The 16,083-nt window shown below is 41.8% G+C and overlaps 1 protein-coding gene across 4 annotated transcripts in view; it reads right to left on the bottom strand.

Moving 5' to 3' along the window:
- Window positions 1-4,540: 4,540 nt before the first annotated feature.
- LOC140544511 (uncharacterized) overlaps window positions 4,541-16,083 on the bottom strand; it is a 62,997-nt gene continuing 51,454 nt past the window's right edge. For all 4 annotated transcript variants that reach the window (XM_072668098.1, XM_072668100.1, XM_072668101.1 and 1 more), the window contains 13 exons: window positions 15,486-15,708; window positions 14,659-14,836; window positions 14,337-14,463; window positions 14,149-14,229; window positions 13,173-13,367; window positions 12,142-12,416; window positions 11,849-11,994; window positions 11,672-11,756; window positions 9,421-9,529; window positions 7,969-8,097; window positions 6,889-7,116; window positions 5,682-5,841; window positions 4,541-5,576 (listed from right to left, as the gene is read on the bottom strand). In XM_072668098.1, the coding sequence (XP_072524199.1) occupies window positions 5,006-5,576; window positions 5,682-5,841; window positions 6,889-7,116; window positions 7,969-8,097; window positions 9,421-9,529; window positions 11,672-11,756; window positions 11,849-11,994; window positions 12,142-12,416; window positions 13,173-13,367; window positions 14,149-14,229; window positions 14,337-14,463; window positions 14,659-14,836; window positions 15,486-15,708 (2,507 nt within the window). In that variant the 3' untranslated portion in view covers window positions 4,541-5,005. The remainder of the gene's footprint in view (window positions 5,577-5,681; window positions 5,842-6,888; window positions 7,117-7,968; window positions 8,098-9,420; window positions 9,530-11,671; window positions 11,757-11,848; window positions 11,995-12,141; window positions 12,417-13,172; window positions 13,368-14,148; window positions 14,230-14,336; window positions 14,464-14,658; window positions 14,837-15,485; window positions 15,709-16,083) is intronic.

The raw sequence follows: 16,083 nt of genomic DNA, 5'->3' as shown, positions 1-16,083 counted from the left end.
GTTGCCACTTTTGGGCCCTTGAGCAAGGGCCTTTACCCTCTCTGCTCTGCTCCCTGGGTGCTGGAGTTGGCCGCTTTGCTGATTTGCTTGGGAATATATCAACACTGGTGGGTGTGGTGGTCTTGAAATGAGGTGTGTTCAGGTAAACAGGTGCACCACTGACTAAAAACAACCCAGACAGACGTTCATTGCTATCCTGGCATTGAATTGTCAGCACAGGCGCCTGCCCAACGCACACAAGGCCACGCAGCAGTGCATGAACTCATAGCGCGTACCTGTTTGCAGTTATGCAAACTTTTACATCAACAATAAACAGAAAAACAAATAAAATAACACTACAACAGAGGCGAGGCGCTCCACCGCTTCAGCACGCCTTCCCTCCCAGACTGAAACAGCAATCTGCCAAAGTCGGAGCGCACCTGGATCTTAAAGGGAAGGGCGAGTGACACGCTGATTGGTTTATTGTATGTTACGCCCAAAACACACCCAGGATTAATGAAGAGACTTAGCACATGCCTTTTTGCTTGTTTTGAGACGTGCAAGATGTACTTTTTTCCATCGTTACGATAGCGAAGACACACCAACTTGCCCTAAATCAAGCTCACCATCCCACCTCATCCCCCCTAAAAAAACGCTAAAATAGGGCCATATGTGTCGGTATCAGCTGATTTTCTAGCCCAAATATGCCATTGGCTGATATTTCTCTAAGTTGCTCCTGAGAGCTAATCAGTGATGGTAGACATATGAGTAAATCATACGAGTTTATTTATTAGGAAATGTTTTTTTTATAGGTCTATTATTTATTTATTTATTATTTATTTATTATTTATAGGAAAGTCTAGTTGATTGTTTCAATGTGTATTGCAACTGTTTCACCCAGTCATTTGATAAAATTGGGCTTCTGATTTTTAACTCAAGAAATCCTGATCTGATCTGATCTGAGAATACAAGATAAGATCAAATCTAACATTTCAATTTCACTCCTTTTGACCAACCAGAGTTGCATCATTATCATCAAGTCGTTGGATACAAGCAAGCTAATAATTCCCTGCTACTGATTCAACTGGTGAAGTGGACCCCGTTTGTTAATACAGGGGAAACACTGCACTGCACTGTAGTCCTGCAAGTCCGGGAGACTCCAGGACTGGGGGTCAGTCACTGCTAAACACTGGTCGTATTGACCTGCAGAGCCACTGTGTAAACACAGCGTCCTGCTCTCTGTGCTCAGCCCACGAAGATTAAATAATCAACCTCTCAAGTGTTGCCCAATATGCTCTCATAGTCATACAGGCAAGTGAAACATACAGTAGCTTCAGTGTGTTCAGACCTCAAATTGTTACACACTGACGCTTCTGCTAAATGACTGTAACCTAATTCAGGGCTGTTACTCAGTGGTTGCATCACAACTTGCTGAAACACAGGTTTAAACCTCATCACTTTATTATGTTGATGCTCTTAAAGGAAATATTCCTCATGCTGCTGTAATCACAGACTGGGTCCACAGTGGGCTTTTCAATAGATAGGGTGGACAGTGAGTATTAGTATTAGTAGTATCTATATTAATATCTAAGCTTATGTGACCTGACCTGAAGAATATATGTGGCAAAAATGACCACGGCTTCTTTTCAAATCCTGATGAAATATCTGTACTTTTTTTTACTTACAAACAAATATGTGTCGTAAATTATAATATAGAATCCACACTGCAACATTTTCCAACCTCAGAATTGACAAACATTCAGTGTTAATGATGATAATGTTAATGATGTCAGGATGTTGGTCCATCACCATCCCACCTCATTCCCAACTCATCCTAAAAGTGCTGGGTGGAGCAACGCCATCATTCCAGAGAACACAGCTCCACAGCTCCACAGCTCAGTGCTGGGACCTTTATACCCCTTTACACCCTTTATAACTCACACCTGGAATTAGGCATGGGGCCAACAAGTGCATGTTTACCTGCTCCAGATAGTCCTATTCTATTGGCAATACTTCTCTACTTGGACTAGACAAGCTGTACGTGTGCATTTGCACATTTGTGTCAGCAATGAGTGAAACATACATATTGGAATGCATTTATTTGGGCATATAGTGAACTGGTGACTAGTAAATTAGCATAGAGCTCACATATTATCCAGTGGCTAGTGTGTTAGTATAGGGCTAACACTATTATCCAGTGGCTAGTGTGTTAGTATAGGGCTAACACTATTATCCAGTGGCTAGTGTGTTAGTATAGGGCTAACACTATTATCCAGTGGCTAGTGTGTTAGTATAGGGCTAACACTATTATCCAGTGGCTAGTGTGTTAGCATGGGACTAACACTATTATCCAGTGGCTAGTGTGTTAGTATAGGGCTAACACTATTATCCAGTGGCTAGTGTGTTAGCATGGGACTAACACTATTATCCAGTGGCTAGTGTGTTAGTATAGGGCTAACACTATTATCCAGTGGCTAGTGTGTTAGCATGGGACTAACATAATAATCCTGTGGCTAGTGTGTTAGTATAGGGCTAACACTATTATCCAGTGGCTAGTGTGTTAGCATGGGACTAACACTATTATCCAGTGGCTAGTGTGTTAGCATGGGACTAACACTATTATCCAGTGGCTAGTGTGTTAGCATGGGACTAACACTATTATCCAGTGGCTAGTGTGTTAGCATGGGACTAACATCATAATCCTGTGGCTAGTGTGTTAGTATAGGGCTAACACTATTATCCAGTAGCTAGTGTGTTAGCATGGGACTAACACTATTATCCAGTGGCTAGTGTGTTAGCATGGGACTAACATTATCCAGTGGCTAGTGTGTTAGTATAGGGCTAACACTATTATCCAGTGGCTAGTGTGTTAGTATAGGGCTAACACTATTATCCAGTGGCTAGTGTGTTAGCATGGGACTAACATTATCCAGTGGCTAGTGTGTTAGTATAGGGCTAACACTATTATCCAGTGGCTAGTGTGTTAGCATGGGCACTAACATATTATCCAGTGGCTAGTGTGTTAGCATGGGACTAACATTATCCAATGGCTAGTGTGTTAGCATGGGCACTAACATATTATCCAGTGGCTAGTGTGTTAGCATGGGACTAACATATTATCCAATGGCTTGTGTGTTAGCATGGGACTAACACTATTATCCAGTGGCTAGTGTGTTAGCATGGGACTAACACTATTATCCAGTGGCTAGTGTGTTAGTATAAGGCTAAAACTATTATCCAGTGGCTAGTGTGTTAGCATGGGACTAACACTATTATCCAGTGGCTAGTGTGTTAGCATGGGACTAACACTATTATCCAGTGGCTAGTGTGTTAGTATAGGGCTAACACTATTATCCAGTGGCTAGTGTGTTAGTATAGGGCTAACACTATTATCCAGTGGCTAGTGTGTTAGTATAGGGCTAACATATTATCCAGTGGCTAGTGTGTTAGCATGGGACTAACATAATAATCCTGTGGCTAGTGTGTTAGTATAGGGCTAACACTATTATCCAGTGGCTAGTGTGTTAGTATAGGACTAACATATAATCCTGTGGCTAGTGTGTTAGCATGGGACTAACACTATTATCCAGTGGCTTGTGTGTTAGCATGGGACTAACACTATTATCCAGTGGCTAGTGTGTTAGCATGGGACTAACACTATTATCCAGTGGCTAGTGTGTTAGCATGGGACTAACACTATTATCCAGTGGCTTGTGTGTTAGCATGGGCGCTAACATATTATCCAGTGGCTAGTGTGTTAGCATGGGACTAACATATTATCCAATGGCTTGTGTGTTAGCATGGGACTAACACTATTATCCAGTGGCTAGTGTGTTAGCATGGGACTAACATATTATCCAATGGCTTGTGTGTTAGCATGGGACTAACATATTATCCAGTGGCTAGTGTTTTAGCACGCGGCTAGTGTTTTCAAGCACTTCGTTCATTAAAAGAGCTAGAGTAACGAATCATAAGGCACAATTTTTGCCACTGCTCATTTTTTGTTGTGTCAAAAAAAAAACTTTGTCGGCTTCCCGCAACTCACCTCACCCAGCCTGTTAGCTTTTAGCCTTGCTTCCATATTCACCCAAATTAGCTGCTGCATTTACCCTGGATTTCACGAGTAGGCTGGGTGACACTTCCATTTGCCAAACTCTCATTATTCATCTGACAAGATAGATAAATACAGCTTTCCATTCCAGGACCACTAAAGTTAAGATAAGTGATACAATGACTAACATTTTCATTTACTAGCCGAGAGCTTATATTCAGTCATTTTTTTCCTTCTCTAGATTAACATTTACATTTACGGCATTTAGCAGACGCTCTTATCCAGAGCGACTTACAAGGTTACTCGTATTACAGAGGTGGGTCAGTGTAGTGTTAGGAGTCTTGCCCAAGGACTCCTATTGGTGCAGCGCAGCATACAGTCACCCAGACCGGGACTTGAACCCCAGTCTTCCACATGGTGTGGTGGCTTACTGGTAGGTAGTAATGCTATCTGTTGCACCACACCAACCACAAGATAATATGTTAGTGGTTAACAACCATAGACCACACATTTCCACCCTTCTCTTAAATTTATTGGAGATTGTTGTAGTAATCAATGCAGACGTTGTGTGTCTGTAACAGCTGAATAATAAATGCATGCAGTTTTGGTCAAATCTCGCTCAATAATAATATGGATTTGTTAGAGATCCATAAAATAAAGTACAATTACAACTTGGAATTTCTAACCAGACAGTTTCTCAAAACGTAAAACTTACAATTGGACAATTTTTAAAAAACCTAAAACCAGACAGGCCTGTTTAAGCGCTCTGAATAATGAAAAATAAAAAGGAATTAAAATCTGTTTTTACAATGTTAAACAATTAAAATGTATATTAAAGACAAGTGTAAAAGCTGGCTGTTCCTTCATAACCTGTGAATGACACAAACAGAAGTGGTGAGTCCTATTTAACAGTGCTCTAAAACACAGGAACACAACAGCGGATTAAAACTACAAAACAGCTCGAATGTTTCAGTGCTACACAAACAGGTACAGTTCCAGTGTTTTGGAATGCAGGTGCTGGGCGAGGTTTTTGATGCGACACAGGCGGACGTTTTGTGAATCCCCGGCTCCGTACACTCTGTATATGTGATACCTCGCCTTCTCCTTCAGTGCAAAGTCCAGCTCGTTGGCAGACATGTGGATGAAGTGCTTCTCCCGCTTCACCGTTGTCTTGACTTCCACGAATACCTCTTGAATGCCGCTAGGGCCGTTTGCGAAGGTCAGCTTGAAGTCGCACGGCTGACCGCTCTCGCCACTTTGGTTGTACCAGGTGATCTCGCTGGGTCCGCTGCCGCTTTCCCTCCAGTGTGTGAGGAACGAGTAGACCAGCTGCTCTCCCCATTTGCCGATATCAGCCATGTCATCATAGTCCTCCGACAGCTGCAGGGACTGAGGCAGGCTGCAGTCCAGCACCAGGTCCTCCAGGACAGCTTCTGCTGTTGGTTTGGTCCACACTGCGCTGTCCAGTGGAATGGGTGGGCGCAGAGGACTGCCTCCCTGGAACTGGCTTGCGATCATCTCTTGAGATTGAACTGGTTTGTGAGATCTAAACACACACACACACACACACACACATGAGTTTTCGAAGAATTAGAAAGGCTACATATGGAAAATAAACTGCTGCAAGAAGCATCATGGAAACACAACGTACTGCAGTGGAGGCTGTGATGTGTGGTGTTCTCCTTCTGTCGCTGGAGCACTTTCGCTGGTTGTCTTGTCCATACTTGGGTTTAGCTGCTCAACAGGAGACTCACTGGGCCCAGCAGGGGGTTCTTGAGAAATATCCACACTCTGCACTTGTTCTGTGGGACCTAGATGATGTTAAAGGAACGAGTGTATTGAGTAAAAGTGGTTTGTCTGTAATGATACACACATTATCAAGTGGCCAAGATTGCATTTTTAATAATAATTGTCTGCATTGTACAAAGCTCTAATATCTACACAAATCCTTAAAACTAATATTTAGCACAAATGAAACATGATTAATCTAAATCTAATCTAAATCTAAATCTGTCTGGTGATAAAATATCTTTTCAAATTTTACCCCATTTTCTAACCAATGTGGAAGACCCCATTCATGTGAACACCCCCTATCACTAACTCCCCTCCAACACATGTGAAGCCAGCCATTGCCTCTTCTGTTTTTCAGCATCGCTAGACAACCAGCGTGCTTGGGGGGGGGGTGACTCCCTAGCTCTGCAGACCAACATCACACTAATAGTGATGTGGGGAAGAAGTGCCATCAACCCACCCCTGAGAGAGCAGGGCTAACTGTGCTATCTCTGACTCGGGATTGAAACCAGTGACCCTTGGATCATAGTGGCAGTACTTTAGGCCACTGGACCACTCAGAAACCCAGAAAACCTTTAAGAAGGGAATAATAAAATCAATTACAATGATTTGCTTTGAATTTAACTGAATCTAATTAATCTAATTGAATTAAACAAATAAAACACAACAGATGAGAAAACGGGGGCATACTTTGCATAGTTTCATATTTTAGTGTACTGTATTGAAATCCTTGCATTGTTAATAATAGAGAAGTAGAGAAAACTAACATAGGTAACTTAATCCGCTTAGTGAATAGCTAGATTTTATCGCCCCCTTGTGTATGGAAGTATGTATCAACAGTTGACAGTTCAAGTCTTTACGACTTAAAATGAATTACATGCAAACAAAACATCAATATTTTTTATTTTTAAGAAATTGTTCATATCTTTATTACAATAATATCTGCTAGATATAAGTAAACAGCTTTCCAGGGAATTTATTCAGGAATATCAGACGCTTAAAATAAACATTTCAAATCACCACTTAATTCTGTCCCCGATGCTCTTCTTCTCTTAGCAAGCACTAACCTGCTGGGTGTGGGGCACTGCCACTTGACCTGTGGGCATGAACACTGGGAGTTCCTGGTGGAGTTCCTTCGTGTCGCTGGATCTCTCCCATATGCTCCTGAGTGCTCATACTGGAGGAGCTCCTCTCAGCTCTAGAGCCACGCTGAGGTGCTGGAGCTTCGGAAGAGGTTGGAGGTGCTGGAGGAGGCCACATCTTCATCACAGCCTCCACTGCCTGACTTCCTGCTCCTGCATGTGCAAAATCACACAAATCGCATGATATCAATCTTTTGACTTATAAATCAATGACTACTCGAATTGACTTATTTGGAAATTGAGAAGAGTGAGGAACTAAAGTGTGGATCCACATAAAAAGCACTGGATCTTTACTTCTGGATATCTTTATGTCATACGAACGTAAGTTGGGATGGTGGTCGGTGGAGCTCAGACCCCATAGAGAATGGTCTTGAATTGTCAGCGTACTAATATTGGCAGTTGCTTGGCTGCTGTTACGTGATTACAGGAGTCAAACTGTTTTGGCCAGGTGGTCACTATGGTGGTGTAATGGTCGCGAGGTGGGTGCTTTTTTGGGTGCTTGGTGTGCTTTTGCTAGGGTGATGCTAAGTGGTCGCTGTTTAGTTGCTATGGTGTCTCAGGTGGTTAGTTGGGTGTATTTATATCAACGGGACACAAGAAGGGTGCCTAAACTTTCCCACTCCATTCACTCTTTTCTAAAAAATGTAAAACTCTGTTATGTGGAAACCGAATCACACAGATCAAACAACCTGAAGTTGGAATGACCTCAATATCTCAAAAACTGTGGGAGGAGTTTTGAAGATGAAGGGGAATATCAACCAGATTACATAATCATAAATTGTAAATATACAGTTTGATTATTCTTATGTTATCATATAAACTTTACTTATTATCATTTACATAATGTGGATTACATATTTTACATCTGCATCAATTTTGTCTTTCATTTGTCTGATGTAATTTGTATTACTCATATTAAAACTCTCTACATATTTGCATCAGGTAAAGTCACTACACTATTTGTCAGTGCATGATCTGGTGGTCTACTACTGTCTGTGCCAGTACCTGTGCTGCTGCCTGCTGTTTTGCTAAGCGGGGCTTTGGGAGGCCAGCAGCGCAACTTGTCATCTTCATCCTCCTCAGTCTTCTTCTCCACTTCTACACTCGCAGCTCCAAATGTGCGGAGGGAGGGCACTGCCAAGAGAACCAACAGCTATCAAAAGAGCCCTCATATGCATTGGACTAAAGTCCTAAAAACATACATTAAACATTAATAGAATGGAGTATGCATGTATGCATATGTACAGTGTAATGGTAATAGCTGATGTTAAGGTTAAATTATATTTATATTGTATATTTAAAAGCACATGTATTAATAACCAGAATTTATCAATATGAAAAAAAAGTATGAGAAGCCATTGGAATTTCTCAATATCTCAATTCATGGACCTCGTTTGTGCATAGCCATGCTAGGGCAGAAAACTGTTGGAGGCATATTGTCTGAAATATCTTTGTATGCTGTAGAATTCACATCTCTCTTCACTAGAACCAAGGGACACAGCCCAAACTCTGAAAAACACACCCCAGACCAAACTTTTCTGTTGGCACTAAACAGTCACAAAAAGCAGAGTTCTCCTGTGTATCCACTACACCCAGATTTGTCCATTAGACTGTCAGGCAGTGAAGTGTGATTTATCACTCCAGAGAACATGTTTCCAGTGGTGCTTTACACCCCTCCAGCTGAAACTAGGCACGACACATAGTGGGCCTAAGCTTGTGTGCAACTGCTTGGCCATGGAAACCCATTTCCTGAAGCTCTCAAGCCACAGTTCTTGTGGAGATGTTACCAGAGGCAGCGTGTAACTGTAGTGCGTGATGCATCAGAGTATAGATGATTTTCCATGCTGCATGCTTCAGCACTCAGCAAGGTTTGCATAGCAGCTGATATTTCACAACAGGACTTGTGGCAAAGGTGGCATCCTGTGACGTTAACAGACGCATGGTGTGACACGGTTGATGTGTACATTCTTCTTTCTTTGTGCCATTAAAGTTACTCGCTTTGTCTGTGTAAGCTGATGCATACACCCTCAGTAACTGCTCATACTGTACATTTCTGTGACATCGGTACGGTGAAAGCAATAACACTGGAGATACAATATATAGTGCAGCTCTAGTTGCTGGGTGGCTGTTGTTTAGCTGAAACATGCGCGAGTGTACGATGGCAAGGGAGGGATGATCCCCTTTGCTGTCTTGCAGCCGGGGCAACAGCTGCTCTTTCATGCCAGCGAGCACAGCAATGAACAAATCCCAATTAGCATATGTAGCTTGCGTGTCCGTGTGCATGCATGAATAGAAGATGAAAAGGAGGGAAAATAACAGACCGCTGGAAAAGACAAGGAGAATTCTGGGATTAAAGCACCAGTGCATGTCAGAATTGCAAATGTGCCACAGATGAAACATCAACAGAACACGCAAGCCCATCCTAGAACCCTCGTTCAGACCAGACCTGGAGCTTACCCAGTTCTGGTTTGATCTCCACCGGTGCAGGAACCTCCCAATGCTCTTCTTCTTCAGGAAGTTCCTGAATGTCTTTCCTGTCCAGGAATCTTCTCAAAGTAGCTTTATCCTGGATCAGATACACACAGATAAAAACAAATTCATCAGTAAGTTGTCGTCTGAAAAGCCAGTGGCTCAGCCAGTCTCGCTGTGTTCTTTTGTGTCCTGAATGGTTTTTGAGATTTGTCTAAGAAGAGAAATCTGACAACTCAACACTGTGAACCGATTGCTGAAACAGAAGGAGACACAACAGGCTGTCATGCTTTGGTTTACGCCCCGTCATGTAGCTTATCTCCTACAGACATTTCCTTCTATGGTCGCCTGATGTGCTAATTAGAACGTCTTAAAGTGCATTCAATCACCACATCAGTTCCAGTTGCCAGGCGGCTGTGACAAATCCCCCAGAGACATGACCCACTAATGCAGAGCGCTTCTCTCATCTGTGGAGCCACGGCTGGGATGACTCACCTGCCGTACCGAGGAGCCAGACGCCCATCTCTGCCTCCTGCATATTAACGCATGGCTTCAGGACCAGGAGTTAAGAGGCTCGCCATTATGGGCTCTCATTATTTCCTTTCCTAATAGTTGCCATGACCTTGCTTCATCATTACTGACTCGTCTGGCTGCTCAATGCATGTTAGCTTGAAGCCGGATTCAGGCGGCGCAATTAATTAATTCTATTATCAATAGCTGAAGTTGATTACAATTGACCGTCTACGTATAATTGTGAATTAAGACAAGTGTAACCCAGTAATTAGCCCTAAATGTTTCCCTTTTTCACTGTTAATCAAGAAAATCCAGGTTCTCATCAGACAGCCATACGGATAAAGTTGTTAAAACTAATAAAGAGAAAAAATACAGAAAGAAACAACTGCCAGATTCAAATTATGCCAAAAAGGTGACAAATGTAAATATAAGGCTTTTGCATGACAGATTGTCCCTATAAGCCTACTGCACAAATAAAAAATATAGTCGCATGCTTCATTCCTTGTTTAAACGTCAGGATTACAGCAGTCTCTTGGGTTCCTGTACACTTAAGCACACTCTTCCACCAACTGGGTGCATATATCAGCTGAAGTGTGTGCGTGGGCCTTTTTCAGCATGTCACCTGCTGTTCCAGACTGAGAAGTAGGATTGAGGTCTGGTGATTTTGCTGGTCAGTTAAAGCGTCCATTTGTTCCATCATGTGTCGAATCAGTCACATACAGACCACCGGCAGCTGCCACTCTGTAATGTGGGAGTGTCAGTGTTGTGACGGGTGGCCTAAAATGGACAGGATTCTCAATAGAGTGGTGTAATCCTTACCTGTCAGGATTGCCACTGTTATCAAGGTAAGGGGATGTGTAACAAGTAGGGGTGTAACGGTACATGCATTTGTACTGAACTGTTGAGGTTCGGTGCAGTTGTACAGAGATCACGTGGAACTCATAGCCTACAGGTATGCTGAGGAAACCCTGAGTTTTTAAACTGAAGTCTCATCACTATTTTCTCCTCACTACAGCAGAGCTCAGAACATGCTTTAGAGCAGACGACTGACCCCAGCTCAGTTTCTTAACAGCTTCGTAGCATTAAGATTGAGTGTTTTATGTGATGCTCGCTCAGTAAATGCAGTGATCTTCAATTTGTGCTAAGAAAGAAACCCAGCCGTGACAAAATGGATTAGAACAAGTGTAAACACAGCACGTCTAAATATTACTGAACTGCATGGATGTGTCCATACTGATGATTAGCTATTATTTTTTTATTTTGCAATAATATATTGTTGAGTAAAGGAACAGCACTGAGTAAGGACACAGTGGGTATCAGGATTTGGGAACCCTTGCCTTAAGATGCAAGAAATTAGCAAATTAGCATCATCCCATCCCTTTTTTTCTCTGTGATGTAAACCAAACTATGACTTCTGTGTACTATTCCACCCCTAATTACAAATAGTAGAGAATACATGATGCATTTGACTAATGTTTGCAGTACTACATGGATTTGAACATCCACAAACAGTTAATCATGAAGCCCTACATTTGACTAATGTTTGCAGTACTACATGGATTTGAACATCCACAAACAGTTAATCATGAAGCCCTACATTTGACTAATGTTGTATTTCAGTGACATTTTCACTGTACATTTCTTATTACAATGCTGATACACTGACAATACACTGATTTCAGCTAAGAACTTTACATGTATCACTGTCCTTATTAAGTGTGCTTACATTGATGCATGTAACAAGGCCCTCAAGGAAGTGCTCCAGCTCCTTCACAAAGTTCTTCTCGGATGTGAACAGTTTCACCAGCTCTCTGCAATCAGAACAATACAGTCACTCCATATGTCATTAAGCACAGTGTTGGAAAAAAGACTGCTGCAGGAGAGCAGAGAGCAGAAGCTGTACCTGCAAATGTCCAGTTTGGGTAGCTGATGGTCCTTCTGAATATATAACTCCTTCTTGTCCTTCAGCAAGCATATGATGTCCTCGCTCTCTAAAATAGGCCTCTCGTCTGGCTGCTCCAGACGGTAATAAATGTAGAGTTTTCCAACCTACAATAAAACATGATTCTCTCTATTCAGTTCCTCCAGTGGAAGCATATGATGCAACAGCGAGCAATGACTCAGCAGGCTCTGAAACTAAGCCAGGAATGGCAAATGTCTAGGTAATGATGGAGCAGAAGGACAAAGCACACCTACCTGACCAAAGCTCAGTGACTTGATCTCCCGGGCAATGCCATTCTCTTTCAAGTCTTCATATATTTCACTCAGCTCCTCATGGTGGTAGATGAACCTCTGAATGTATGGGATGAGGTCATGCACCAGGGCCTGCATGACTGGGCACGGCCTGTAGTTTTCCGTCTGGGCTTCAGTGGTCACGCAATGGGAAAGTCTCCTTACCCCACAGATCTCCAGGAACAGCTCTCTGTCTTGCTCACTGAAGGCAGGCTTCTCCTCATTAACATGCAGCTTACCTGAGAAAACAACAGATGTCTACAGAGATCTGTGGCTGGGCCTCTTTGAAGCAAGCCAATGGTGACAGAGGCACTGAACTCAGTCTCTTTAAAGGACCAAAAACAAAACGCGAAATATGACAAGAAATATAACAATAACTGGGCTGCAAGTCATCAAGGTGGACCTGAAAAGTCCAAAGAAAAGTCAGTTGCTTATAATTTGTATGCCGGAATTGAATACAAGCCCTTATACCAAAGGCCCTAAGGCTTAGTTTCACATTACGCCTCATAAACTGCCTTTCTGCACTAATGTGACTCAGATCTGATGCTTTCAGAGCTGTGTAGACACACAAATCTGATTTGTTTCAATATCAGAGCTAAGACACTTTCATATGGGGTCCTTGATCAGATACGTATTTGATTTCTGGTTATGCAACATCAATGAAAGCGATCAGATCAGAATACAGCCACTGCATTCAGTGTACTTCAGTGTTCTTTTTGCTAAGAGCTGTCTGGAGCAAATTATCTTCTCCGACTTTTGCAACTACTTAGGCTGAATCTTAAATAGATTCCTACTGCCTAGATACATAGATAGTAGTGCACTACATAGGCAATGGAAATAGGGGTTTCTGTATCCAAACCCTACTGGACATCTGTTGCACTATTTGGGTATAAAATATGATTTTATTAATTAATCATGTTGAAAATAAAACTACTGAGTGACTACATTTGTACTTAGTTAAGGCTCATCTCATGCAGTATTTACTCAAACTTTACCTCTTGGACCAAGCTTGTTTTTTGTCTGGGAGTTTGCTGCTTTCTTCTGTGCAGAGGGTAGGTTGAGTAGACAAACTTCACTGTGAGATTTGAAGATCTTCTCCAGGCTTGGGCTGTCTGGAATCATGGGCTTACGTGCTAGTGTGACCCAGCCCTGGGTTTTGGTAGGAAACACTCTCTTACGAGACACCATCTCTGTCAGAAATGACAGCAAACAAAACAATGAACAATTCAGTTAGAAAACTAATTGAACTCTCTGAACCCTGTTCATAGGCCCACACTTTAGTTTTTCACTCTCATAACTGCATTACAGTCATTCATAAACATTTTCCAGACCCTAAAATAAAACCCTGTGGGACTCCACACAGGGTGCTAAAGAGTTTACAAATGATTCATAACGGATTCTGAATTTGGATTTCTGAAACTGGATCATGAGCACAGGGTTCAGGAGTTAAGGGAATACTCCCTGCAATTTAATCTCAACATAATCTCTATCTGAATTTTCTGTATCTTTTAGCACATGCTCTAAAGAGAGATATACAGTGCTGGATTTGGTCAATGTATTCTATTTTTCAACTTTTAAAAGATGTTTTATTTATGGCATATACAATTTTTTAATCATAAAAAATTTTTTTACAAGCCACACCCAAGTTTAATTACTGCCAAACCTGTTGAATCTGAACATGGGAAGCTGGCTCAAAAAGCAGTCCATGATGCCCCATTCTGAAGAGAGGCCAACACGAGTCTCTTGACTCAAGGATTTGCCAATGGGCTTCTATTTTAGGGACATAATGAGTAAATGTGTTGGAAAATGTATGCAGGTAAATGAATGGCCTTTTGTATGCTATAGATGTAGCAGAGAGGAATTTAGCCAAAGCATGCTGGAGTAGTTCTTTAGATCGGACTGGACAAACCACAGTATTACAGAGAGTTTAAATGAACAAGGAGTCAATGAATCTCGTCATCATATTCTCACCTTTCAAAGACCTACAGTAGTGAGGGTCTACTTCAATGTCTTGATCTTGATCTCCATGCATATTTCTTTTACATTTTTCCGCTTTTGTTGAAGGAAAAAAACACAAGATGTCAACAGGATTCCATTTAAATTGAATTTAGAGATCAATATCCATTATTTTTAGGGAGATTACTGCACGTAACACTCACCTAGTCGGGCAAAAATGACGGAGACATCCTGAAGAACCTCCCCTGTAGCAAGCGGTGACGACTCACATATAACATCCAGGAGGTCCACATACTGCTTCATTGATGGACTGCGCTCCACATTTAGAGACTACAGAAACAACAGCAAGAACCCTCAAACCTGAACTGTTCCATTTTTCCTAATAATAAGGTTTATATTTTATTTAATTTCAAGCTGAATTTAATAATACGAGTTTAATAATAATTTGAGTATCTATAGTACCCAGAAAAGCTTAACAGAAACACAACAGCTTGAACAGCATATGTTCTAAAACAGGGGACTGACCAGGAACAGTTCTTTCATGTGCTGTAGGTGGATATAAAATGGAGCCAGAACTCTGGGCTCTTGGACCCCGCTCTCCGGTCTGCGGATCAACTCCTTATATCGGACAAACATGCCTGTTGGATCGCTCCAGCACACGTCCTTTAGATGGTAGAAGTGTCCAGAACACCACTCGTCCTTTCTAAAGACACAGAAGACAGTGGTCAATAATGTTTTGTATTACAACAATTCTATTACAACAAATGTGTCTGACTGAATTTCGTCTGTAATAGTGTATGACTATAAAGTAATTCTCTATTTGTGTGCAGGGTGTACTGTAGGTCTAATCATATCCACCTGATTCTTGCACTCAGATGCCTTTAGAACATATGCTTCCCTGAGCTGGGCTTAAACTTGACCCTGCCGCCTGGAGAGCAGATGATTTTCTGATAATCTGCTAAAACCACTCTATCCTTAACGGCTGTCAAATTGACATTATCTATTCTCACTTCCTGTGTGAAATGTCTGAAGCAACAACAAACCAGCATCACCATATGGAGAATTCTACACACACACACACACACATATGTATATATATATATATATATATATATATATATAAAATAATTGAGACTCTTTAACAACTTTAAAGGTCACAGCTCACTTCCATACTTTCAAATTTTGGTCTGAGGTGTGGGCTGAGTGTAGTATTGACCTGTTCTTAAACCATAAAAACAGCCCTGGACTACCACCAGAGTCCACAAGGTCCACAAGCAGACACTACTGTGTACTTAAAAAAAAAAAAAAAAAGTTATTTTGTTGAAGAATAAGATGGAGAGTATGAGTCTGACCTGTCATACTCGATAAAGACAGCGGGCGAGTGCTGGAAGAGCTCTTTGAGCTGTGCAGAGGAGCACTCGGCCTGCAGGTAGCAGTACACAGAGTGGATGTGCTGAACACTGGTGCTGAAGTCCGCCCCCTCAGCCTCGCCCGTCTCCTTCCCTTCAGCCGCCTTCGTGCACCAGCGCTTCAGATAGCTCACCATTTCATCCACCATCACACTGTGTCTCATCCCTGCACACACACACACACACTCCGGATCAGTGTATGAGTATGGACATGTGATGGAATGCAAGGTTTTCATAATTGTAAAGACATACTGATACTTTAATACTTTAATACATTTGCTTCTAAGACAAATAGAAATATAAGCAGTGAGCCATGAGAGGTTGCGCACTACAGTGATTGTACTACGGTAAAAGGGTGCAGTTAGGTATGAAGTGGAGTTCAGCAGAAAAATGTTTAGCCATTAATTTAATTTATAAATTCTTCTGCCATGCAGTCATATAGTTTTTTCACCATAACTTGAAATGACATGAAACCGTATGTGGAGTAAAAAAGGTGATAAAATACAGGGGCAATGGATGTGAGACTTTGCAAATTCATAAT

Source organism: Salminus brasiliensis, chromosome 22, assembly GCF_030463535.1.
Source record: "Salminus brasiliensis chromosome 22, fSalBra1.hap2, whole genome shotgun sequence".
Lineage (NCBI taxonomy): Eukaryota > Metazoa > Chordata > Actinopteri > Characiformes > Bryconidae > Salminus > Salminus brasiliensis.
The sequence above is the reverse complement of the archived record's forward strand: the minus strand, read 5'-3'. Positions and strand labels throughout refer to the sequence as shown.